The 25,483-nt window shown below is 37.3% G+C and overlaps 1 protein-coding gene and 2 pseudogenes across 3 annotated transcripts in view; 1 reads left to right on the top strand and 2 right to left on the bottom strand.

Moving 5' to 3' along the window:
• The window catches only part of WDPCP (WD repeat containing planar cell polarity effector), a 375,892-nt gene that overhangs the window by 201,471 nt on the left and 148,938 nt on the right, over positions 1-25,483 (top strand). Inside the window, exon 13 of the mRNA XM_023512057.1 lies at positions 12,668-12,731. Coding sequence (XP_023367825.1) covers positions 12,668-12,731 — 64 coding nt within the window. The remainder of the gene's footprint in view (positions 1-12,667; positions 12,732-25,483) is intronic.
• Positions 6,723-7,647, bottom strand: LOC111724531 (annotated as a pseudogene). The gene has a single exon (XR_002772821.1). The product of XR_002772821.1 is annotated as a 26S proteasome non-ATPase regulatory subunit 8 pseudogene (transcript).
• On the bottom strand, positions 6,723-10,909 carry LOC100943323 (annotated as a pseudogene). Its single transcript, XR_001161191.1, has 2 exons — positions 10,863-10,909; positions 6,723-7,659 (listed from the first exon to the last, which is right to left on the bottom strand). The product of XR_001161191.1 is annotated as a 26S proteasome non-ATPase regulatory subunit 8 pseudogene (transcript).

Below are 25,483 nucleotides of genomic sequence, written 5' to 3'. Positions count from 1 at the left end.
CCTCGGTCCTTCTGGCTCCCTGTGCCCACTGTAGTCCAGGTGGAAACTGCGGAATATTTGTGGGGGAGCTAGCAATGCAGCTGAGATTCCCTGGGCAGGACAGCTGCAAACACTGCTGCTATGTATAAGGAAGGAAATGGGCCACACCCTTCGTGCAAAAGCTAGATGCAGTGGACACACCATCGGTAGGGTTGCAGCCACCCCTGAAAGCCCTGGATTAGCTGTCCCCAGAACACTCCTATCAATCCCCCCTGCCCCATGGGAACCATTGCAGCAAGCAGTCAGGGAGAGGAAAAATCTCCATCTTCACGTCCATTCTTAGCCACTGGAGCAGAACCACTCTCCTCCTCTACAAGACACAGTGCCACATGTGTATCTGTTGAAAAATGCATAGACACCTTCAGCTTACAAAAGGAGGAAGGCACATGCTTTGGTTTTCTTTGTTCCAAAGGGTGCTTTGGTGTGCTTCACTCTCTTCCCTTAGAGGCAAGGATTAGAACTCTTAGAATCCCACAGCTCTCCTGGGTCCCATCAGCCCTTTGTGGTTATCACAAATCCAGCAGGTGCTGGGGAATATTTGGGGGTCCAGTGATGCAGAGATTAAAGGGCTAAGGCTCCCTAGCAATGGGTGCACAGGCAACATGGCACCTGCTGCCTCAGCTCAGCTCTGGGGGGAGGACAAGAGACTCTGTGCTGGCTGGCAGCCCTGCATTCTGCCCTCAAGAAGTTCCCAAATTTAAAAAAAAAAAAAAAGAAGTTCCTAAATTGCTATCTGCAGCAGTGTTTGGGCTCATGACAGTAGAGGGCCATCAGTCTGCTGCATAGGTGAGAGAAACAAAAAAAACCCATCCCTATCCTTTGCATCGGCCTCCAAGTTCCTCTTGCATCAATCCCTGTCAAACTCTTGCTTGCTTCTTATTCTGCACCCTAGCTTTCCCCCATGGCTTCTCTGGTCAGTTATCGTACTCCTCCCTTAGTATTTCCCTTGGGCCATGATTTTTTTAACCTATAATTTGTTTTATCTTTCTGAGGAGAATTGGTGACTGATGTCTCAAGTCAGCCATCTTGAAAAAAATCTATTTAGCCTATTAAAAGATGGAAATCCTGCCATTTACAACAATATGAATGAACCTATGCTAAGAGAATATGCCAGACATAAACAAATACTACATGATATTACTTTTATGTAGAATCTTTAAAAAGTCAAACTCATAGTAAAAGAGAATAGAAAGGTAGTTGCTGGGAGGTGGGGGGAAAAGAGAGATGTGGTTAAAGGTTACAAAAATTAAACCAAACTAAAAATTTTGCAGATTTCATATAAAAAATTTAAAAATATAAATGTCTTTGAAGAGAAGTGCAATAATGAAAAAAGAAACTGAGAAACACTGATACAGAACCACCAGAAAAATAAAGTTCACAGTACTACATAGCTTCATTTACAGGGCAAATTAGGAAGTTCTGTGAAGATTACCCAGTCAACAATTCTCAGCAAGATTACATAGGAAAAAATTCAAATACTTCCATAGTTCTAATATCATCTGTATCATTCCCTTACCTTAAAGTATAATTAATAAAAATAATTTCCTTATAGAAGGAAAGGTGTAGTATTTCTGTACAGAGGAATATCATTTAGCCTTATAAAAAAAAAGAAATTATTCCATTTACAACAACATGATGAAGATGATGTTATGATAGGTGCCTGTTGTCCCAGCTACTTGGGAGGCTGAGGCAAGAGAATCGCCTAAGCCCAGGAGTTGGAGATTGCTGTAAGCTGTGACTCCACAGCACTCTACTGAGGGCAATAGAGTGAGACTCTGTCTTGTAAAAAAAAAAAAAAAAAAAAAATGCTAAGAGAGTAGATCTTATGTTAACTGTCCTAATCACAAAAATTTAAAAATAGGAGGAAATTTTTGTGAGCAAGAGGTGTGTTTAAAGCATTGAGTGGGATGATGGTTTCATGGGTATATACTTATCTCCAAACAGCAAGTTGTATACATTAAAATATGTTCAACTTTTTGCATATTGAGTATACCTCAATAAAGTGATATTTTAAAAGTAGACAATACATTAATCTTTATACATTTACTGAGTTTTTAAAAATACAAACATTCCTAAATACAAAAAGAAATATGAAAACAATGTTTTAAGAAGCAAAGTAAAGTTTGTTGCATGTTAAAAAATACGAAGTTATCAGGGATTGTTATGTACTGTGTAACAGGAAACAAATAAGTCATAGATCATTAAATAGAAAAAGAAAGTTGCTCTACAATGCTGTGGGCCACCTTTCATAGCAATAAAAGTTGTGTATATCTGTATGCCAAATAACATAAAAAAAAATCTAGGGAGAGTAGAAATTACTATAGATGCAAGAAGAAGCAGACAAAAGCAAACCAGTAGTAAATTTTCATATAACACTTCAGTTTAAGACTGGTCAAATGGACAAAAATAAGATGTAAATGAGGAAAGTTATTCATTAGGAAGCTTTTTATGGATATATATCTATACACACATACATACATGTAAATTTATACTCTGATAATAGAGACATATTTAATTCATAAGTATCAGTTACATGAAGATGGAACTTATCTATGACTTGTTTTGTTTCTGTCATTTGCTGAGGAGAGTGCTAAAAACAACTATAATTGTTTTAATCCTGTTACTTTTTGCTCATCTATTTCCCCTCATAACTGTTGTATCTTCCTGATAAATTGACTTTTTTTATCACTATGAAACATCTCTCCTTTTATATAGCTCTTTGTTTTGAAGTCCATTTTATCTGATAATTATAGACATTCTAGCCTTTTTATAATTATTGTTTCCCATTTATGTACTTTCAAACTATCTGTGTTTGTATACTTTTAATGGATTTCTTACTAACAGCATGTACTTGAGTTTAGTCCATTAACATTTATTGTAATTACTGGGGTGGTTGGAATTCAGTCTACCTTTTTTTTGTTTTCAGTTCGTCCATTCCAATTTTTGTTTCTCCATTCATTTTCCGCTTATTTTGGATTACTTGAATATTTTTCAGAATGTTTTATTTATTTAAATTATTTTTTATTAAAGCATAACTTTGTACACTGATGCATTTATGGGGTTCAGGGTACTGCTTTGATACACAATGTGAAATGCTTACATTGAACTAAGTAACACATTCATCACAATTATACTCATTTCTTAATAGTTTTAAAATGTACCATTGCATCATGTATACTAGGTGAGGTCCCCTCAAATACCCACCCATATCCCCCTAATTGTATCTGCTACTAAAATTGCAACCCCTGCTTTCTTCTGGTTTCCATTTGCCTGTATTATACAAGTTCATCCCTTCATCTTTAAGGTGAGATTCTTGTATACAGTAAATATCTGGTCTGAGTTTATGTATCCTATCAGCCAGCTTGTGCCTCTTTAGAGGACAGTTTAAACCATTCACATTAATTGAGAGAATTGATAATCCTGCTTGTGTTTTGGGTGTCATGATTTTTGGATATCCAGTGGACATTTTTAATCCTTTCACCACTGTGGAAGTTGGGTTTTGTTCAAAAATTTCTGGGTGAGTTTACTTGTGAGGTAGAGCATCGCATTGGTCGTTGTGGAGAATGGGTCTGAGAATATCCTGGAGAGCTGGTTTAGTTATGGCAGATTTCTTCAACATGTCTATGTCATTAAAGTATTTGATTTCTCCATCACAAATGAAACTCAGTTTAGCTGCTATCTGAAATTCTGTATCTGTTGCAATGCTTGGGAAATTCTCCTCCAAAATCTCTTGGAGTAGAGCATCTGTACCTTTAGGACCATCCTTTTCTTCGGGAATTCCTACAAGAAGAATGTTTGATCTTTTGGAGTGATCCCACAGCTCTCTCAGGGAATGATCAGTTTTTGCTCTCCATTTGTCTGCCTCTGAGCATTTGGGAACGTTCAAAAGCTTTGTCTTCCATTTCAGAGATCCTTTCTTCTACTGGTCAACTCTATTACTGAGGGATTCTACTGTATTTTGGAGCTCCTCAACTACCTTTTTCATTTCCTTGAGCTCTGCTGTCTCTTTCTCATTTTGTCCATATCTTTGGTGACTTGGACTTTGAATTCATTAATTTCTTGAGACAACCTTAGAACTACTCTTTGGAATTCAATTTCTATCTTTTCTTCCATTGTATTTATTTTATTTGCAATCCATATTCTGAATTCAATTTCTGACATTGCTGCCATTTTTCTATGCATGGCATCTTCAGCTGTATTTCCTTTGTCATTTCTTGGAGGGGTTGATCTACTGTGGTTATTCATGTTGCCAGAGTTCTTCTGTTAGGTCCACACCATGTTTATTTTCCACCATTTGGTTATTAGAACTGGTAGGGTGAGATTGAATTGGGGTTCCCAGGTAGTATAGATAGCCCCTTACCAAGGCACTAGGCTTTGTAAGTATGGCTTAGCTCCTACAACCTTACAAAGGCCCCTTTCAGAGTTTTAGTTGGAGACTCTGAGGACCTACTTGGTGAGGTGGTGCAAGCTAGCTCTGTTTTGATATACACCAACCTCTACCCTATCCTAGTAAACCACAGTATTACGTTTAAATCTTGACTATGAAGAGATAACAAACTGCTGTTGCACCCAGCCCCCACCCTTCAGTTCTTTTCCGTTACAGAACTTTGAAGGTCAACTTCAGAACGTCCTCAGAATGTCCCCGAGTGGACAGCTCCAGACACAGGTTCCAACCAAATTGTCTCAGGCAGTGCAAACCCTGTCCAACAGAGAGGGATTCAAGGGTCTCCAATAGCACAATTGGAGCTAGGGAGCCACACTCCCACCTGACAGGCTCAGTCCATACTGTTGTCCACTTCTCTGCTCAGAGGCTCATCTGGAACTAGGCACCACGCCCCCTCCCACTGGTCTCAGTCCACATCCAGCTACCCTGTGCTTGCCAGACCAATTGGAGTCAGGGGACCATGCCCCCCCCAGCAGTCTCAGTCCACTGCTTGGAATGCTTCTGTTCGCAGCTCTATTAGAGTCAGGGCACCATACTCTGCCCACGGGTCTCAGTCCTCACCTGGTAAGCCTCTGCTCACCAGCCCTGCTGCAGACAGTAGAGCACCCCATAGCCCTCAGGTCTTGGTTCACACCCCAGTAAGCCACTGCTTGAGGGTTCTGTTCGAATCAGGGGACCATGTCCTTGTTCTCAGGTTACAGTCCATGCGTATGACTCCTCTGCTCGCAGGTCCAGCAGGGGCTGGGGACCAGCACTGTCTGCCAAACTCAGTCCACAGGGGCAACCACTCTCTCGCTGTGGGTGCCGTCAGAGCTGGGGGTTCTGCACCCTGTCCCACCAGACACAGCCCGAACTGAGGGTCAATACTACCGCTGGCCGGGCATAGTCAATAACTAGGGGACTGTTCCTCCTCCTGCCGAATGTCCCTTTCTTCCCACACCCTGTTTCTTCCCCCTTAGTCACAGATTCTGTCCTGATAGTTGGCTGTCCACACTGCCCAGTTCTCTCAGGACAAGAGCAATCACTCTGTACTCTACAGGGGGCAGAGCTCCAGGCCGCCATGCGAGGGTGAAAGAGTGGACTGGGAGTTTGGACTTGTGGAGGAAAATATCTGTTCGATTTTATGCCTGGCGGGGTGGTGTCTAGGTTCATAAGTGGGACCTCCCTGAAGAAAGAAACCTGGAGTTTAGCGGCTCTCCAGTGAGGTAAAATGAGAGGTCTTTTGTTTCCTGCTTGTTTGCAGATAGCCTGTGTCAGGCCCCCTGCTTGGGGGAGGGGGTATCCTGTCCTCTAGTCAATAGGCTTTGTACTTGTAATTTGTTTTCTTGAACACTCTTCCTTGGAGTTACAGCTTGCCCAACTTCTTTCTTGGCTCAGCTCCCCGTCTTTGGCTTCATAGAGTCCAATTCTGTCCAGTTTTTTTCCTCTGCTTAGGAGCCTCTGGCAAGGGTTGCTACCAGTCAGCCATCTTCCCATAAATCTCTGTTTTTCACATTGTTAATTTACCTGTTTGCTTTTTTAGTAGTACCTATATACATTATTGTTTTGAGTGGTCGCTGTAGGTGTTACGTTATATATCCTTAATGTTCTACAGGCCACTTAGAGTACCATTCATGTAAAAAGTAGAAATCTTGAAGCTAAATTGCTCTTTTATCCATCTTACCCCATACTTTATGCTGTAGTTGCCATATATGTTACAATCCTCATATAACAATGTTATGATTATTTATCTACTTAGAGCAAAAATCATAACATAAAATAAAGGTAGTGGAGTACTTTACATTTACCCAGATATTTACTCTTTCTCTTGCTTTTCATTCTTTCTTGAAGATCTGAGTTTGCATCTAGCATTTATTTTAGCCTAAAGAGCTTCCTTTAATTTTTCTTATGTAGTGCAGTTCTATTTGTGATAAATTACCTTAGTTTTGTTTTTTCTGAAATTATCATTTCACCTTCATACTAGAAAGACACATTTTACTACATATAGAATTCTGTGACTTTGTTCTTCCTTTTGGTATTTCAAATGTGTTGTTTCACTAGCTTCTTGTTTATTCTACTGTTCTTTTTCTAAATGGTTAAATTGGATATTTAATTCATTATTTTTAACCATTTTTTCTAGTATAAATCCTTAAGGCTATTATTCCCTTTCAGATGCCTCTTTTGCTGAAGTTTTTCTGTATTTTATTAGCATTTGCATCTAAGTATTTTAAAATTTTTATTATAATTTTTTTTTTAATGTCAATCCACCTTTATTGGAGGAAACCCAGTACTGTGTTTTAAAGAAGGCATGTCCTGCCCACCCCAGTGCCTGGAGAACTCAGATGATCATCTCCAGCTGCCGGGCATACTCAATGACCTGTTTGGCCAGTTCTGTAGAGGGAATGGTGGTGTCTTCTGGTTTCTGCTGCTGGCTGGCAAAACTGTAGTAGTTGTGGGGGCCAAGGACCCACCCTCGCTTCTTGGCATAGTCTGTCATCTTTTTGGGTGTGTTGAAGAAGAGGATCCAGGTGGCCTCAGTGAAAAGGATTTTCTCATAGGCCTTCTCGATGCATCCAGCAATCTCATCCCTGATAGTGTCAAGTAGGATGTCAATGAAGAAAGTGTAACTCTCAGCAGGGATGTTCCCCTTGGCCAGGAACACCTTGTTGTAGCTGCCTTCCATCAGGTATTGCTCAAGGGACACAGGGTGCTTGATGTAGACATTGGTCTGAATGTCCTTGGCAGGCAGCTGCTCCAATTCCGTGTAAAACTCAGCCACCCGGTTCTGGGACAGCAGGAAGAGAAGATTGAGGCCCAAGAGTTGGTGCATTTAGGCTGACTCAGGGAGCTGCTCCTTATAATCAAAGTAGTAGCATTTGAGCTGCGCCATGTAGCGCTTGAAGGAGAGGATGTCCTTTCGCAAGATGCTCCACTGGGCCCGGATCTCCAGTATGTCATGGGCCAGAATGAGCTGCTGTTTGGTCAGCTTGGTGCCTGTGGTTGGAAGGAAGTTGAGCTCCAGCAGAACTAGCTTGAGGCACCCCAGCTCTTCCCCGCACTTGCTAAGATTGGGGCTTTTACAGTTCCACTCGCCCTTAAGTTGCTCGTAAATGCCAGCCGCAGCCTGCAGGACAGTGCCAGGCGTCGCGGCAGGCCCCGAGCTTGAGACGCCCGCCGCCCCGTTCACAGCCAAATTTCTATTATAATTTCTTTCCTGAGTAATGGCTTTTATAATTTCTAAGCACCTGTGTATGTATTGCTTATCTTTTTGTCAAACTTAATTGCATTATTGACTGATTCATTATGCTATTTTTAAAAATGTGAAATGTGCTTTTTTTACCTTACTGTATAATTTTTTGTATAGATTTCCCATGTATGCTTCAGAAGAATATATATTCTCTAATTCAAGGTTGACAAGGTCTATATATCCACTAAATTTATCTTTGTAATTGTGTTATTAAACTTTTGCTTCTTTCCTAATTTTTTGACTACTTGACCTTGCAAAAATTTAGGGATAGCTTTTGAAACTTTATACTATAATGATGGGCTTGTCATTTGTTTTAATTCTATTAATGTTTTGCTGTATACATCTTTGAGGTGATTTTATTCAATCACATCCACATTAATAATTTTTATATTTTCCTGGAGACTTGAAACTTATCATTTTTTTCTTATCCTTTCTTTTCCTATAAGTTTTTTAATATATATATGATTTTTTAAATTTCAGATCAATATAAGGGTTCATATGATCAGGCTATATTTTTGGCATTTGTTAGAAAAAGTTCCAGTTGTAGTTGAATCCTTCATGCAGGAAATATGCCATATACCCATATACTTCTACACTGTATCTGTTAGGTTTTTTTTTTTTTTTTATAATTAAAGGTGGGAGCTCAGGAGCCATTGCCCATTTTTGGGATTCTTTCACCCTGAGTGCTGTGGAGTGGTCATCATAGTTCACAACAACTTCAAACTCTGGGCTTAAGTAATCCTCTTGCCTCAGCCTCCCAAGTAGCTAGGACTACAGGTGCCTGCAACCTCAGGCTAGTTTTTCTATTTTTAGTAGAGACGGGTCTCTGTCTTGCTCAGGCTGATCTTGAACTCCTGAGCTCAGGCAGTCCACCTGCCTTGGCCTCACACAGTGCTAGGATTATAGGTGTGAGCCAGGGCACCCACCTTATTAACGATTAATTTAAATACTATGAAATTCATTAATGTAAATTTGCAGTTTTAGGACATTTTTATCACCCAAGATAATCACTCATACCCATTTGCAGATCTCTGTTCTCTATCATAGCCAACCACTAATCTATTTTCTGTCTTGATATATTTGTCTTTTACGGACATTTCATATAAACAGAACATATTTTGTTCAACCATTCAACAGTTGGATTGTTTCTTCTTTTAAACTATTCTGAAGAATGCCACTAAAAATATGCATGTATAAGTTACTCTGTGAGAATATTCTCATCTCTCTTAGCTACATATCTGGGAATTTCTGTGGAATTGAGTGGAATTATATATATGGCAAATGTATCTTTAAGATTTGACAAAAACTGCCAGACTTTTTCCCGATGGGGCTACATATTACATTCTCAAAAATATCCTCAGGTTATTTTTACTACTATGTATTTTGATATATTTTCTTGCAATATTTTACTTTTAACTTTGTGTCTTTATGTTTTAGATTTTAGTAAAATATAGATAGCTGCATTTTACTTTACTAGTCTGATGATCAGTCTTTAAACTGATAAGCTTAGTCCATTTATATGATCATTTTTATACTGGGTTAGTTCTATCTTTGTGCTATTTGTTCTGTTTTCTTTTGCTTCCTTTGTTTCCTTTCTTGTCTCTTCAAATACTGCCAAGAGTTTTTTTCCCATTAAGTTTCCCTACCCTCACCCTGCTCTACTTCTGTTTTTGCAATTTACACATCCTTTTAGTAGTTACCAGTGAAACTTAACTATATCCAAACATTTAATATCTTGACTAGTACAACAACAACAACAAAAAACCTTAGTATTTTTGCTCCCTGCTGACATAAATAATATTACTAATTTGTATTTCCTAACTTTAAAAAATTTTGAACATTACGTACCTGTATGTATTTATCTGTCAGTATACTTACCAAATCCTTTTCTCTTAAAAAAAAAAAATCCTTCTTGGTTCTCAGATCTGCTCTCTAGAGTCATTTTCCCTTTTTCCTTAGATATGGTCCCTAGAAATTCTTTTATTGAAGGTCTGTTGAAAATTCTCAGTTTTTTTTGTATCTGAAAGGTATATATTTTGTTCTTATTGTTGAAAGTGCCATTGTTTCATCATAAGGGTTGATGCTTTTTTTCCCTCCATAATTTGAAGATACTTTCTCACTGCTTCCTACCTCCCATTCTCTGGTGTTAGTCTCTGGTGGTTTTTAAGATCTTTTCTTCTTGTTGAATTTTGCATTACATTACAAATGTGCATAGTTATAAATTCCTTTTTATTTACTCTGTTTGATAATTTCTCTTGTATCTATTGATTCATATAATTTATCAGTGCTGGAATTTCCCACCCATTAATGTAATTCCCTGAATTGACATGTGAAACTTTCTGTTATTCTCTGTATTGTTCAACCTCTTTTATATTTTTAATCTCATTTTTCTCTGTGCAATATTCTATGTAATTCCTCATTTATACATCACTTATCTGCTTTTAGTTTACTGATTCTCCCTTCAATAGTGTCAAGTTATTTAACGTTAGTAATTAAAACTTTTGTTTCCAAAAGCTCTACTTTATTCTTTAAAAAATTGACTTGGTAATTTTTTATTGTATCATATTACATGCCTATTTTCATGATTTATTTCTTTAAATATTTTATACTGAATTAGTTTATATTCTAACCTTAATAACTGGATTGTATGAAATCTATGGAGATTTAAATTTATTCTTCTGATTTTTTAGTTATAGTAGCTTGTTTTCTCATGTTTTTTGATGATCTTTGATTGTGAACTCTTTCTTGTTTGATCTTAATTTATTGTAATTCTTGAGGGCTTCTATCAGAAGTATTTTAATCCATACATCAACTCTTTTTATTGTTTTTGCCAGAGGCGCACTACTAGCCTGGTCTTTTTTTAGTTCTTGGTTTACTCACAAAGTCTTAGGGTTAGCTGCTGTATTAAGCTTAAGTCTTGAGTTTAGCACCTTTACCTTGAGACTGATTCAGGGATTAATCTCCTGAGGATGATGGCCCTCTAAGTAGTTATGCTTTCTCCCGCTATCCTCCTTATTTGTTGTCTCCTTAGTCATCCTTATTCTGATTTCTATCAAGAGATTTTTTGAGGATATGGTACTGTTGGTTATTTTAGAGTCCTATAATGTACTTTAAAGTATATTTTATAAGCAATCTAGTTAGGGCTCTTTTTACTCTTCCTGGTTCACCATACTGTGAGCTGCCAATGCACCTTCGTTCATTTTTACCACGACCTATTGTCTATCATCTGTCATTACCCCTCACATAGAAAGAAGAGCACAGCCCAACATATCCCCTTTAATTTGACTCTGATTTCAGTTGGTCCTATATGGTTGTCCTATATGGACATGTTAGACATGTTAACTTTGGGGTACCTGGAAATAAGAATTTGGAGCTTCATAGAGAGATGGATCCTAGAGATATAGTTTTGTGAGTCATTGATATAATTGATTATCAATGCCACAGGAGTGGTAAGGTTACTGAGGAGATTGGAGAGAATAAGTAGAAATAATACCAGGTATCCTGGTATCCCATAGAATACCAATTTCATAGGGAGGCAGAGAAAAATAAAAATAAATAAATTAGCAAAGAAGACTAAGAAGATACAATCTAAGAATTAGGAAAACAAATAACGAAGGAAGGAGAAGGTTTCAAGGAGGGGTAGTTTATAGGATTAGATATAGTCAAAAGGACACACAAGATGAGATCTTATCCTTAGGATTCATTATTATAAGAGAGATGTTTACTATTGCCAGAATAGTTATGAGGGGGTGGGGACAAACACAAAATTGCAGAAAATCCATGAACAGGTAGTACAACTTGCTCATCATCTGACCTCTTCCTCAGTGTATCCCACCTCCACTGAATGTATAATGAATCAGTAGGCTTCCTGGTATAAAGACACTCTTCACTCACAGAATAAACATGATTGCCTTACAATTTCTATAACTGAGAGGAATTCAAACAAATACTGGAAACACTATAAAAAGGAACAAGGAGGAGACAGAGGTAATAGTCATCAAACATAACATGGAAATTGTGCAAGTGTTTCAAGTTCTAGGCCTAGAAGCTCATATATAATATTAACAAGCCTTATCTGTTGGGATTTTACTTATTTCAGCTATTTCACTAATATATATGATCTGTTATAATAATTAATATTCCATACATATTTATATTTGAAATCTCATTGTATCTCTGCCACCATAGTTTACAACATAAGATCGAGAATGGAAGTGACTTTGTTATTTATTTGCTTATTTATAGAGAGAAACACTGACAGATCTAACATTAGGATTTAGATTAAAAGATGATCTTTCATTCCAAAACTTGTGCCAAGTATATCTTCATGACATGATATTCCCCTATGATCTTAAACTTTCTATAAAGGTAATTAGTTTAAGTTGTCAGTGTTTTCATGTGTCTTAGTCTAAAATTAAACTTTCCACAAAAATTGTCAAAATAATACTTCAGAGAAAGAATATGATTATAAAAATGAGTAGAAAAGTAATGTTTTTATAGAAATTTAACAGCCATTTATATTGTCATTTTACAACATCCTGGAATGTATTTTTTTCAAAATTCACAAATATGAAACTTTTCTAATAATATAGCATTTGACTTCTCAAATTTTACCTAAGAAACAAAAAAGTATAATGTATAACTATGATTTATCAATTTTCTTTTCCTATTATGTTCTACATATTCTTATACTTTTCTAAAACACACTAAAATTATGTTTTAGAAAAAACATATTCTGAGCTTAGGGTTATGCTTATTTGGCCTCCACAGGCTCTGTACCTCAGCTACTAAGTACAATACATTTCCTATATGGGAGATCCTAGCAGGTCAAATCCCTTGTTTAAAAATATTTTTCCCATCAGCGTAATAAAAACAGTATTACATAAATACATTAAACAACAAGCTCCTCTTATGTAATTTTATTCATAACTAACATACATTTCTTTTCTTCCTTATAGGTACCAAAGATTTGAAAAGGCATTTCTCTTAGCTATTGACATTGGTGCTCGTGACCTGTTTATGGTGAGTCATTTCCAGAGATGATTTTTGTGCCTTCAGTTCTAAGGCTGAGTAAGTTGTCAGCTTTTGTGACCATTAAAAAGGATTAGTGTCATTTGTAGCCTTAGACACATAGTGGGAAAGCATTATTCCATCTTGGCTTTCAGCTTTGCCTTCATGAAACTGGTCAATAGCTATCTAGCATCCTTTGACTTGTTGACATTTTCCTTGCCAAGGCCCAAAGAATCTTTTGTGTTTTCTGAGAATTTATAATTCTTGAGAACTTTTTTCCTCATGTACCTTGACGTGTGGGTATGACACCTTTCTATCTAATAAGCTTAAATGTCTTTCTAATCCATTCTCTGTACAGCTACAGAAGCCAGGAAAGGGAAAAATGTCCCTCAGATTTTGAATGTGCTTAGTTTGTCCCTTGGATTTTAATGAGAAGAAACAAATCATAAATATTCTTACATGTATTTTTTTAAATGTATGTACATATTTATTTAGAGACAAGGTCTTGCTTTGTCACCTGGGCAAGGTTGTTACAGTGGCACAGTAAGAACTCCTGGGCTCAAACCCTCCTCCCACCTTAACATCCAAGTAGTTGGGACTACAGGCACATGCCACTGCACCTAGCTAATAATTTAGTTTTTTTGTGGAGATGGGGGTCTCCCTGTGTTGCTCAGGCTGGTTTTGAACTCCTGGCTTTAAGTGATTTTTCCCACCTCAGCCTCCCAAATCACATGTATTTATTATTTTTTTAATTTTATTTTTTATTTCAGAATATTAAGTGGGTGCAGGTGTTTTTGCTGCAAGGGTAGCTTTTGTAATGCTTGAGTCAGGTTGTAATGCTATAACCGTTAGGTAGGTTTTTGCCCCTTTCCCTTCTTTCCCCTCCCTGCTGCTTGATATCCAACAACTTTTATTTCCTTCTGTGCCCATGTGTTCCCATTGGTTAGTTCCATTAGAGTACATGTGGTGTTTGTTTTTCCATTCTTGAGATACTTCACTTAGGATAATGGTTACATCCCATATCACATGTATTTTTAAATTAATCACAGCACAAAGTGAATCCAAGAGGCTAACTTCATGTGCAGTCTGTTTTTACCACTTACTAGCTTCAGAACAATAAAATTGACCAGTTCCTCACAGACCTTAGGGCTTGTATCAGGTTCTTGTTTTCTAAAATCTTGCACCATAATTCCACAATGAAGTCAGATGAACAAAGTCAGGGTCCTTTGCTGGTTTCCCAGCATATAGGTAGACAGCATTAGCATATGTTGAAAAACCAGGGTATCAAGAAATCCTGAATAATGGAAATTCAGAAGCAATAAAGAAAAATCTTCTTGAAGGCAAGAAAAACACCTAGAAGTTTCTTTTACCTGAATCTCTTGCACAATGAAGACTTTTTGTAGTTTAAATTAAGCCTTGATGTTTTAGATATTATTATGGATTCATCACATTAAATCAATTGTCTTTGGATTGAATTTGATATTTAAATTCTAAATATGTATCATTCAATTAAATTGTGCTTTCATTGATCATGAAAAATCTTTCCAATTAGTTTCAAAAGTATGAACATTCTGCTGTTTTTCATCTGTATTTTCTTATATCAAATAGGAATATTAGTATATTGAGGAAGGTTTGGTTATTTTCATTAAAATCTATACATGCAGCCATCACCATGTTAGAAATTTAATTATAAAACCTTTTAGATTTTATTACCCCATTGACTTTCCTTCTTTATTTCCTCCTCATCCCTGCCACTTACCAATCTAAAAGTAGATTTTTCTTTATATTTCCTTATTTTATATGTCTATAGTCTAGATCTTTTTTTTTTTTTTTTGCCAAGAACTAAGGAGATGAGTATTTAAATTGGCAGAATCTCTATCTCTCAAGATACTACATTCTGTAATTTCTACTGCTTTGATTATTTATTATTATTTTTTTTATTGTTGAGGATTGTGCCAGAAACTAGGTTATACTGGTTACATTTGTTAGGTAAAGTCCCTCTTATAATTGTATCCTGCCCCAAAAGGTGTGTCACACCCCAAGACCCCCCACTCCCTCCCTCCTTCCCTCTCTCTGCTCTCCCTTTCTCCCACTACCCCCTTCCCACCTTCTCTCTCTGTTCTCCCCTGCCCCCACCTTCCACCATATACTAGGTCCTTAATTGTCCTCATATCAAAATTGAGTACATAGGATTCTTGCTTCTCCATTCTTGTGATGCTTTACTAGGAATAATGTGTTCTACTTCCACCCAGGTTAATAATGTGTTCCATCTTCCATCTTAATAATAATAATGTGTTCCATCTTCCACCCAGGTTAATACAAAGGATGTAAAATCTCCATCTTATTACCAGAGCTGTCCAGAGCTGTCACTCTGGGTAGAGAGCCATGGCATCACAGCTGACAGCAACCTCAAACTCTTGGGCTTAAGTGATTCTCTTGCCTCAGCCTCTCAAGTAGCTGGGACTACAGGTGCCCAACAAAGTGCCCGGCTGTTTTTGGTTTTTTTGGTGGTAGTTGTTGTTTGGCAGGCCTGGGCTGGAGTCAAACCCGCCAGTTCCAATGGCTGGCGCCCTAGCTGCTGAGCTACAGGTGCCAGCCAATTCTCCATCATTTTTAGTGGCTGAATAGTATTCCATGGTATACATTACCACAGTTTGTTAATCCATTCCTGGGTTGGTGGGCATTTAGACTATTTCCACATTTTGGTGATTATAAATTGAGCTGTGATAAAGACTAGTGCAAGTGTCCTTATGGTAAAAGGATTTTTTTCCTTCTGGGTAGATGCCCAGTAATGGGATTGCAGGATCAAATGGGAGGGCTAGCTTGAGTTCTTTGAGGGTTCTCCATACTTCCTTTCAAAAATGTTGTATTACGTTGCAGTCTCACCAGCAGTGTAAATGTGGGCCATTCTTGCTGGGGTTAGATGATATCTCAGGGTGGTTTTTATTTGCATTTCTCTAATAATTAGGGACAATGAGCATTTTTTCATATGTTCACTAGCCATTCGCCTTCTTCTTTAGAGAAGGTCCTATTCCTCTCTCTTGCCCATTGATATATGGGGCTGTTAACTTTTTTCATGTGGATTCATTTGAGTTTTCTACAGATCCTAGTTATCAAGCTTTTGTCTGATTCAAAATATGCAAATATCATTTCCCATTGTGTAGGTTGTCTTATTTGCTTGGTTTTTGTCTCCTTAGCTGTACAGAAACTTTTCAGTTTAATTAAGTCCTATTTGTTTATTTTTGTTGTTGTTACATTTGCCACAGAAGTCTTCATAAAGTCTTTCCCCAGGCTGATATCTTCAAATGTTTTTACTATGCTTTCTTTGAGAATTTTTATTGTTTTACACCTTAAATTTAGGTCTTTTATGCATCTTGAATCAATTCTTGTGAGTGGAGAAAGGTGCGGGTCCAGTTTCAGCCTTTTACATGTGGATATCCAGTTCTCCAAGCACCATTAGTTGAACACGGATTCTTTCTCCCAGTCTTATGTTTTTGTTTGGTTTATCAAAGATTAGGTGGCTGAAGATGTTAGTTTCCTTTCCTGGTTTTCTATTTGATTCCAAATGTCCATGTCTATTTTTGTGCCAGTACCATGCTGTTTTGACCACTATGGCCTTGTAGTACAGCCTAAAGCATGGTAGGCTGATGCCCTGGCTTTTTTTTTTTTTTTTTTAATTACTAAGAACTGCCTTAGCCATAGGGGGATTTTTCTGGTTTCATACAAAATTAAGAATCATTTTCTGCAAGTCTTGAAAGTACGATGTCAGTATTTTAATAGGGATGGCATTGAATCTGTAGATTGCTTTGGGAAGTATAGACATTTTAACAATGTTGATTCTTCCCAGTCATGAGCATGGTATGTTCTTCCATTTGTCAATATCCTGTGCTATTTCTTTTCTTAGAGTTTCATAATTTTCCTTACAGAGATCCTTTACCTCTTTTGTTAGGTATATTCCTAGGTATTTAATTTTCTTTGAAGCTATAGTGAAGGGAGTTGTGTCCTTATTAGCCTCTCATCTTGGCTTTTATTGGTGCATACAAAGGCTACTGACTTGTGGACATTGATTTTATATGCTGAGACATTACTGTCTTTCTTGATGATTCCCAGGAGTCTTGTGGTTGAGTCTTTGTGGTTCTCTAAGTATAAGATCATATCATCAGCAAAAAGGGAAAGTTTGACCTCCTCTGCTCCCATTTGGATGTCCTTTATTTCCTTCTCTTGCCTGATTGTATTGGCTAGAACCTCCAGGACTATGCTGAATATAGTAGTGGCAATAGAGGATCTTATTTGGTTCCAGTTCTAAGAGGAAAAGCTTTCAGTTTTACTCCATTCAGTAAAATATGAGTTGTGGGTTTGTCATAGATAGCTTTAATCAGTTTAAGAAATGTGCCACCTATGCCTGTAGTCTTCAGTGTTCTAATTAGAAAAGGATGCTCAATTTTATCAAATGCTTTTTCTGCATCTATTGAAAGGATCATATGGTCTTTGTTTTTGCTTCTGTTGATACAGTGAATAAAGTTTATGGACTTGCATATATTAAACCAGCCTTGCATCTCTGAGATGAAAACCGACTTTTTTACCTGTAAGCTGTAACCTATTGGCTAGGATATTGTTGAGAATTTTTGCATCTATATTCATAAATGATATTGGTGTGAAGTTCTCCTTTTTAGTTGGATCTTTTCCTGGTTTTGGTATCAGGGTGATGTTTGCTTCGTAGAGTATGTTGGAGAAGATTCTTTCCTCCTCAATTTTTTTGAATAATTTTTGCAGTATTGGAATAAGTTCTTCTTTGAAGGTTTGATAGAATTCTGGTGTGAAACCATCCAGACGAGGAAATATTTTTGTTGGGAGAATTTTTATTGTTTCTTTGATCTCAATGCTTGAAATTGGTCTGTTCAGGATATCTGTTTCTTTCTGGCTAAGTCTAGGGAAAGGGTGTGATTCCAAATATTGATCCATTTCCTTCACATTTTCAAATTTCTGGGCATAGAGTTTCTTGTAGTATTCAAAGATGACTGCTTGTATCTCTGTGGCATCAGTTGTTATTTCCCCTTTATCATTATGATTGAGGTTATTAGAGATTTTACTTTTCTATTTCTAGTTAATATGGCCAAAAGTTTATCTATTTTATTTATTTTTTCAAAACCCAATTCCTTGTTTCATTAATTTTCTGAATGATTCTTTTGTTTTCAATTTCATTAATCAGTGATTTCATTTTGGATATTTCTTTTCTTCTGCTGGGTTGGGCTTAGATTGTTTTTATTCCAGTTCCATAAGATGGCTTGTGAGTTTGTTGATACACTCTCTTTCTGTTTTTCAGATGTAGACATCTAAAGTGATAAATTTTCCTCTCAGGACTGCTTTTGCTATATCTCACAGGTTTTGGTAGCTTGTGTCTTCATTTTGTTATGCTCGAGAAAGTTAATGATTTCCCAACTGTCATTCAGCATAAGGTTGTTTAAGGTCCATGCCTTTGTGTGGGATTGAACATTTTTCTTGGAGTTGAGTTCCACCTTTAGTGCCTTGTGGTCTGAGAAGATACAAGGGAAAATTTCAATTCTTTTGATTCTGTTGAGGTTTGTTTTGTGTCCTAGGATATGATCAATTTTGGAGAATGTTCCAGAGGCCGATGAGAAGAATGTATATTCTTTAGTTTGGGGATGAAATGTTCTATATGTGTCTATCAAGCACATTTGTTCCAGAGTCTTATTTAAGTCCCTATATCTTTGTTTAATTTCTGTTCAGAGGATCTGTCCAGCTCTGTAAGAGGAGTGTTAAAGTTTCCTGTTATTATGTTGTTATAGGATATCATATTGCTCAGACTGAATAATGTCTGTTTCAAGAATCTGGGAGCATTTAAGTTGGGTGCATAAATATTTAGAATTGAAATGTCTTGTGTTTTTCCCTTGACCAATATGAAATGTCCATTTGTTTTGACTTTAGTTGCTTTAAATCCACTTGTATCTGAAAATAAGATTGTAACCCCTCTTTTCTTCTGAATTCTGTTTGCCTGAAAAATTGTTTTTCAGCTCTTCACTCTGAGTTTTAATTTGTCTTTTGAGGCTAGGTGTGTTTCCTACAGACTGCAAATGGATGGATTGTGTTTTTTAATCCAATCAGCCAGTCTATGCCTCTTCATTGAGATAATTGATAAGTGTAGTAGTGTTGTATTCATCTTATTTTGTGAAAGTCCATGGCTTAGTTTTATCTTTTGCATCATTGTGGAAGCTAGGGTCTGTCCTTTAATTTCTGGGTGCTTACTTAGCTGGTGGTCCATTGTGATGGTTAGTGTGTAGAACAGGTTGAAGTAGTTCCTATAGAGCTGGTCTTGTGGCAGATTTCCTCAGTGTTTGCATATCAGTAAAAGATTTGATTTCACCATCAATTTTAAAGCATAGCTTAGCAGGACATAGAATTCTGGGCTGGAAATTGTTTTGTTTAAGTAGATTAAAGGTAGATGATCTTTTCTGGCTTGAAAAGTTTCATTAGAGAAGTCTGCAGACACCATGATGGATTTGCCCCTGTAGGTCAATTGGCACTTACTCCTGGCAGTTTGCAAAATCTTTTCTTTTGTCTTGACTTCAGACGGGTTCATCACAATGTGTCTTGGAGAAGCTCTATTTGAGTTGAGGTGACCTGGGGTCCGATATCCCTCTGAAAGGAGTGTGTCAGAATCTTTGGTGATATTTGGAAAACTTTCATTTATAATATTCTCTAGTATGGCTTTCATCCCTCTGGGGCATTCTTCTTCCCTTTCTAGAATACCTCTATCTCGTATGTTTGAACACTTCACAAAGTCCCATAATTCTGCCAATGAACATTTGCTTTCTCTCTGTTTTTTTCTGCCTCTTTAACTATCTTAATTATCTCAAGAGCTTTGTCTTCTACCTCTGAGATTCTTTCTTCTGCATGGTCTAATCTGTTAATGATACCTTCTACTGCATCTTTAAGTTCCCTATTTGACTGCTTCAATTCCTTCAGCTCTGCTATATCTTTTCTATATTCTCATAGTGTTCATCTCTTATTTGATTCTGGTTTTGGATTTCCTTTTGGTCATTTTCGACTTTCTCAGCAATTTCCTTTATTGTTCTTATCATCTGTATTTTAAATTCCCCTTCTGTCATTGAGAGAGGATACCTGAGAAGGTGAGGTCTGGGAGAACAAGTCTTCTCAGGGAGACCACAAAGATGCACCTGCAGGGTCCTCTCCAGGGTGACTCAGCTCTTGGGAATTTGTAGACTTAACTTCCTGGAACCTGGAAATTTCCAAGTTCTGTGAAATCCTGTAGTTCTGTAGAGGCTGGACTAGCATCTCCCACTTGATTCAAACTGGCCAATGGGAAGAGTACCTGTGGGGTGGAACTTCTTGACTGTCAATAAAAGGAGAAAGACCAAGCCAGTTGGAGAGCGTGGCCATTTGGAAATCTATGCTGTAAGCTCCCGGCCGATGAGTAAAGCCCTTCCTCTTATAAACATGGTGTTTGGGTGCTCTTTCTCTCCGTTGGGCCTCATCTTCCCACAACATCATTTCTAACATTATATAGGTGGAATCTGCAGTAGCTATCTCATGGTCCCTTGAGGGGGTTGCTCTGAACTGGTTGTTCATGTTGCCAGGATTTTTCTGCTGATTCTTTGTCAAGACTGTTTTCTTTTATCTGTTTTCTTGCCCTAATTTTTCTTTCACTTCCTTTTACTCTTTAAGTTACCATGACTCTGACCTAAGGTTTTGATGAATCCTTTTGGTACTGGACTAAAAGGATGTGAAGATTCAAGAGCAAGAAGGGAAAGTACTTGTCACTGGGATCTCTTCTGAAGTGGCTGCCTGCTTATCTGATGCACCAAAACCAGCCTCACTTTATGTTCCTCAGGGTCAAGGCTGCAAGGCAGCCTTCCTACTGCCAAACACTGAAAGTTGCGCTCTTTTTCCCCACCATCTCAGTCCTGGCCTTTGGCTCTGCTCACAGTCAATAGATCACTCGCCCAAGATCTTCCTGCCTAAGACTCATTCTGCAACCCTGAGGGTGGAGCCTGCAGGGCAGTTCTCCCACAATGGCTGTGTGCTTGGCCCACAGCTGAACAATATTAGCTCCATTCCGGCCCAGTGGCTCAGTCCTGTACCCTGACAACACTTAAAGTCACCCGCACTCTCACCCAAGTTCTCCCAAGGTAATTCAACTGAGTGCCCAAGTCCAACAAAACAAAACAACCCACAGGGAAGGCCTTCCCTGTCTGCAATCTTGGTGCTGTTGTAGCTACAGCTGCAGCAGCCTCAGACCTAATGCAACTACTTCCTACTTCTCCACTGCTTTTTTCTTCCTCCCGGGGTCCAGTAGTCTCTCAGTGTCTCCCTTAGTCTGCAAGGGGATGTTTCTGGTCAGAGTCCACATGCCAGAGATACCTGGAGTCTTCTCTCCCCGCAATCTCACCACTCCCGGTTGCAAAGAAGCTGTTACTTAGCTACCATCTTGCTCACATTTGTCTGGGTTTTTCATTCTTATAATGATGCTTTATTGTGTAGAAAGTTGTTCTGGGTGTTTCTTGAAGAGGATGATCACTAGAAGGTTCTATTCAACCATCTTACTTCACCTCCTCTCCATTTTCAAATGTGGAACCATCTTTGCTGATAAATCCCACTTAGTGGTGGTTTGTAATCATTTTAATACGCTCCTGAATTTGGTTTGTTAGTATTTTGTTGAGGATTTTTGCATTAATTTGATAAAAGAAATTAGTTTGTAGTTTTCTTGTAATGCTTTTGTCTAGCTTTGGTATTAGGGGTAATGCTGGCCTTATAGAATAAGTTAGGAAGGATTCCTTCTTCTTCAACTTTTGTGAAAGTTTGAAATGGATTGGGATTTTTATTTTTCTTTTTAATGTTTGGTAAGACTCACCAGTAGAACTGTCAGGCACATGTGTTTTCTTTTTAGGATATTTTTTTATGACTGATTTAATCTCATTATGTATAGGTTTAGATTTTCAATTTCTTTGTAATTTTCATGATGAGCTTTTTGTTTCTAGGAGTTCAGTTCAGGTTATTCAATTTGTTGTTTTTGCCATACAGTTCACAGTATTTTCTTATCCTTTTTATTTCTGTAAAATCAGTACTGATGTTCCAATTCTCATTCTTGATTTCATAATTTGAGTATTATCTTTTTTATTACTTAATCTAATAAAAAGTTTGTCAATTTTCTGATCTTTTTCAAGAACCTTTTTTTTCTTTTTTGCAGTTTTTGGCCAGGGCCGGGTTTGAACCCACCATCTTTGGTATATGGGGCTGGTACCCTACTCCTTGAGCCACAGGTGCCACCCTAAGAACCAGTTTTTTTTTCATTGATTTTTCTCTACTATCTTTCTCATCTCTACTCTGTTTATCTCAGCTGTAATCTTTATTACTTTCTTATTTTTGCTATTTTGGGATGGAATTCTTTTTTTTCTAGTTCTTTAAGTTTTAAAGCTAGATTGTTGTTTTGATATTTTTGTTTTTTAATGTAGGCATTTATAACTATAAATTTTCCCCTTATCTTTGCTTTAGCTGTGTTCTATATGATTTGGTATGTTGTGTTTTCATTTTTGTCTGTCTTTAAGTATTTTCTAGTTTCTCCTGTGATTTCTTCATTGATGTGTTAGTTTTATGAGAATGTTATTTAATTTCCACAGATTTGTGATTTTTCCAATTTTACTTCTAATACTGATTTCTAATTTCATCTCATAGTTGTGGAAGAAGATGCTTTGTATATCTGTCTTTTTAAATTTTATTGAGACTTAGTTTGTAGCCTAACATATGGTCTATCCTGGAACATGTCTTATGTGCACTTGAGAATGTGTATGATGTTGTTGGGTAGAGTGTTTTATATATGTCTGTTAGGTCTAATTTATTTCTTATGCTATTTAAGTTCTCTATTTTCTTATTTTATGTCTGGTTGTTGTAGTAATTATTGAGGTTGGGTATTGAATTCTTTAACTCTTATTATAGACTATTACTTCCTTAAATTCTATCAGCTTTTGCTTTATATATTTTGATGGTCTGTTATAAGGTGCATAAATGTTTATTATTGTTATATTTCCTTGCTGTATTGAAACTTTTATTAATCTATAATGTTGTTCTTTATCTTTTGTAACCTTTTTGATTTAAACTCTGTTTTGTTTTTTATTAGTATAACCGACCTTCTCTCTTTTGGTTGTTTGCACAGAATATCTCTTTGTATCCTCTCTTTTGCAATCTATTTGTATTTTGGGGTCTATAGTGAGTATCTTATAGACAGCATATAATTGAGTAATGTGTATTTATCAATTCTGCTAATCTGTCTTTTGACTGAAAGTTTAATTCACTTATATTCAAAGTAACTACTGATAAGGAGGACTTCTTTTATTTGGCTGTTTGATTTCTGTATCCCCTTATAGCCTTTCTTTTTCCTCATTTTCTGCATTATTGACTTTTATATGTTTAGTTGATTTACACTCCTGTCACTGAGACTGGAGTGTAGTGGTAGGATCATAACTCACCGCAGCCTTAAACTCCTTGTCTCAAGTGAATCTCCTCCCTCAGCCTTGCAAGTAGTTGGACAACAAACTAAGTAGAAGTGTACAACACTATACTTGGCTAATTAAAAAATTATATTTATTCAGAAACAGGGTCTTGCCATGTTATCCAGGCTGGTCTCAAATTCCTGGCCTAAAGCAATTCTCCTGCCTTGGCTTTCCAAAGTGCCAGAATTACAGGCACAAGCCACTGTGGTTAGCCTAGTTAACTTTTTTTTTTGGTAATGAAATGTTTACTTCCCTTTTTCCTTTCCTTTTAAAGTGTATATTCTAGACAGATTTGTGTGTGTGTGTGTGTGGTTATGATGGGCGTTACATTTAACACCATAAAGTTGTAACACTCTAATTTGGATTTATACCATCTTAACTTCAATAATAAGCAGAAATTCTGCTCCTTTACAGGTCTGTCCATAGGCCTTTTGGTTGCTGATATCACAAAACTACATCATTATACACTGTGTGCTCCAAAACATAAATTAATATTTCTTTTATATATTAGTCACTTCTATAAAAAACAAAATTTGGAGTTACAAATCAGAGTTACAATAACATTAGATTTTTGAATAATAATTAAAAAACTGCATTAGTCTCTTAAGTCACATAAATAATAAAAAGTGAGCTGTGATGGTATCACTGCATTTCAGTTGAGGTGACAGAGTGAGGCTCTGTCTCAAAAAAAAAAGGTGGAGTTACAAGCCATTGTTATAATATAAGCTTTTATAATCACCATATAGTTACTTTTATTGAGTTGAATTTTTTTTCTTTATATGGCTTAGAGTTACTGTCTAGTACCCTTTCATTTAACCCAATAGTACTTCTTTGCACATATCTTGCAAGGCAGGTGTAGTATTAATAAACTCCTTCACCAGAGGTTCATCTAGGAATTTACTTAATTTATCCTTCACCTTTTTTTTTTTTTTTTGGAAGACATCTAACTCTGTCACTCTTGCTGCAGTATAGTTGGTGTAATCATAGCTCATTTCAGCATTCAGCTCCTGGACCCAGATACCTCCCTGCCTTAGCTACCTGAGTGGTTGGGATTATAAGGATACACCACCATGCCTGGCTATTTTGATTTGAGGGTTTTTCCTTTGAGATAAGGTTTTGCTCTGTCACCCAGGGTAGAGTACAATGGTGTCATCATCTCTCACTCCTGGGCCTAATTGCTCCCCTGGCCTGTATCTCCCAAGTAGCTGGGGATTACAGATGTATTATGGGCTAATTTTTCTACTTTTTATAGAGATGGGGTTTTGGTTTTGCTCAGGCTAGTAGCAAACTTTGGTCCTCATGTGATCCTCATGGATTAGCCTCCCCATGTGCTAAAATTAGAGCCAGGAGTCACTGCACCTGGCTGATTTCTTTTTTTTTTTTGAGACAGAGCCTCAAGCTGTCCCCCTGGGTAGAATGCTGTGGCATCACAGCTCACAGCAACCTCCAACTCCTGGGCTCAAGCGAGTCTCCTGCCTCAGCCTCCCAAGTAGCTGGGACCACAGGCGCCTGCCACAGAGCCTGGCTATTTTTTTGGTTGCAGCCATCATTGTTGTTTGGCAGGCCCGGGCTGGATTCGAACCCACCTTAGGTGTATGTGGCTGGTGCTTTAGCCACTTGAGCCACAGGCACCGAGCCACCTGGCTGATTTCTTAAAAATTTTTTTTATAGAGACATTGTCTCACTTTGTTGCACACACTGATTTCCAACTCTTGGGCTTCAAGTGATCCTCCTGACTTGGCTTTGTGAAATACTGGAATTACAGGCATGTTTTTTTCAAAATTGAAGGACAGTTTTGCCAGGTACGTGATTCGTATTTGATGATTTTTTTTTCTTTTGTCACTTTCAATATATCAGCCGAGTATAGTAGCTTCTGGCCTCCAAAGTTTTTGATAAGGAGTCTGCTGAGAATCTAAGATTCCCTTGTTTTTATTACTTTCAAGATTCTATTTGTCTTTCGAAAGTATGTTTATAGTATGTCTAGTCTGAATTTGAATTCATCTTACTTGGAGTTTATATCATGTTTTTCATCAGATTTGGGGAGTTTTCAGCATTGTTTTCTTTAAATACTTTTTCTGACTCTTCCCATCTCTTCTCCTTCTGAAACTATCATAGTGCATCTGTTGATCAGCTGGATAGTGTCCCACAGGTCTCTTAAGTACCCTTACTTTTCTTCAACCTTTTTTTCTTTCAGTTCTTTGGGTTGATAATTGTTACTATCCTATATTCACTTATTCC

Source organism: Otolemur garnettii, unplaced genomic scaffold (genome assembly GCF_000181295.1).
Source record: "Otolemur garnettii isolate 467f Iridium unplaced genomic scaffold, OtoGar3 scaffold00024, whole genome shotgun sequence".
In the NCBI taxonomy this organism is placed as follows: Eukaryota; Metazoa; Chordata; class Mammalia; order Primates; family Galagidae; genus Otolemur; species Otolemur garnettii.
Note: the sequence above shows the minus strand (reverse complement) of the source record. Positions and strands in the feature narration are given on the sequence as shown.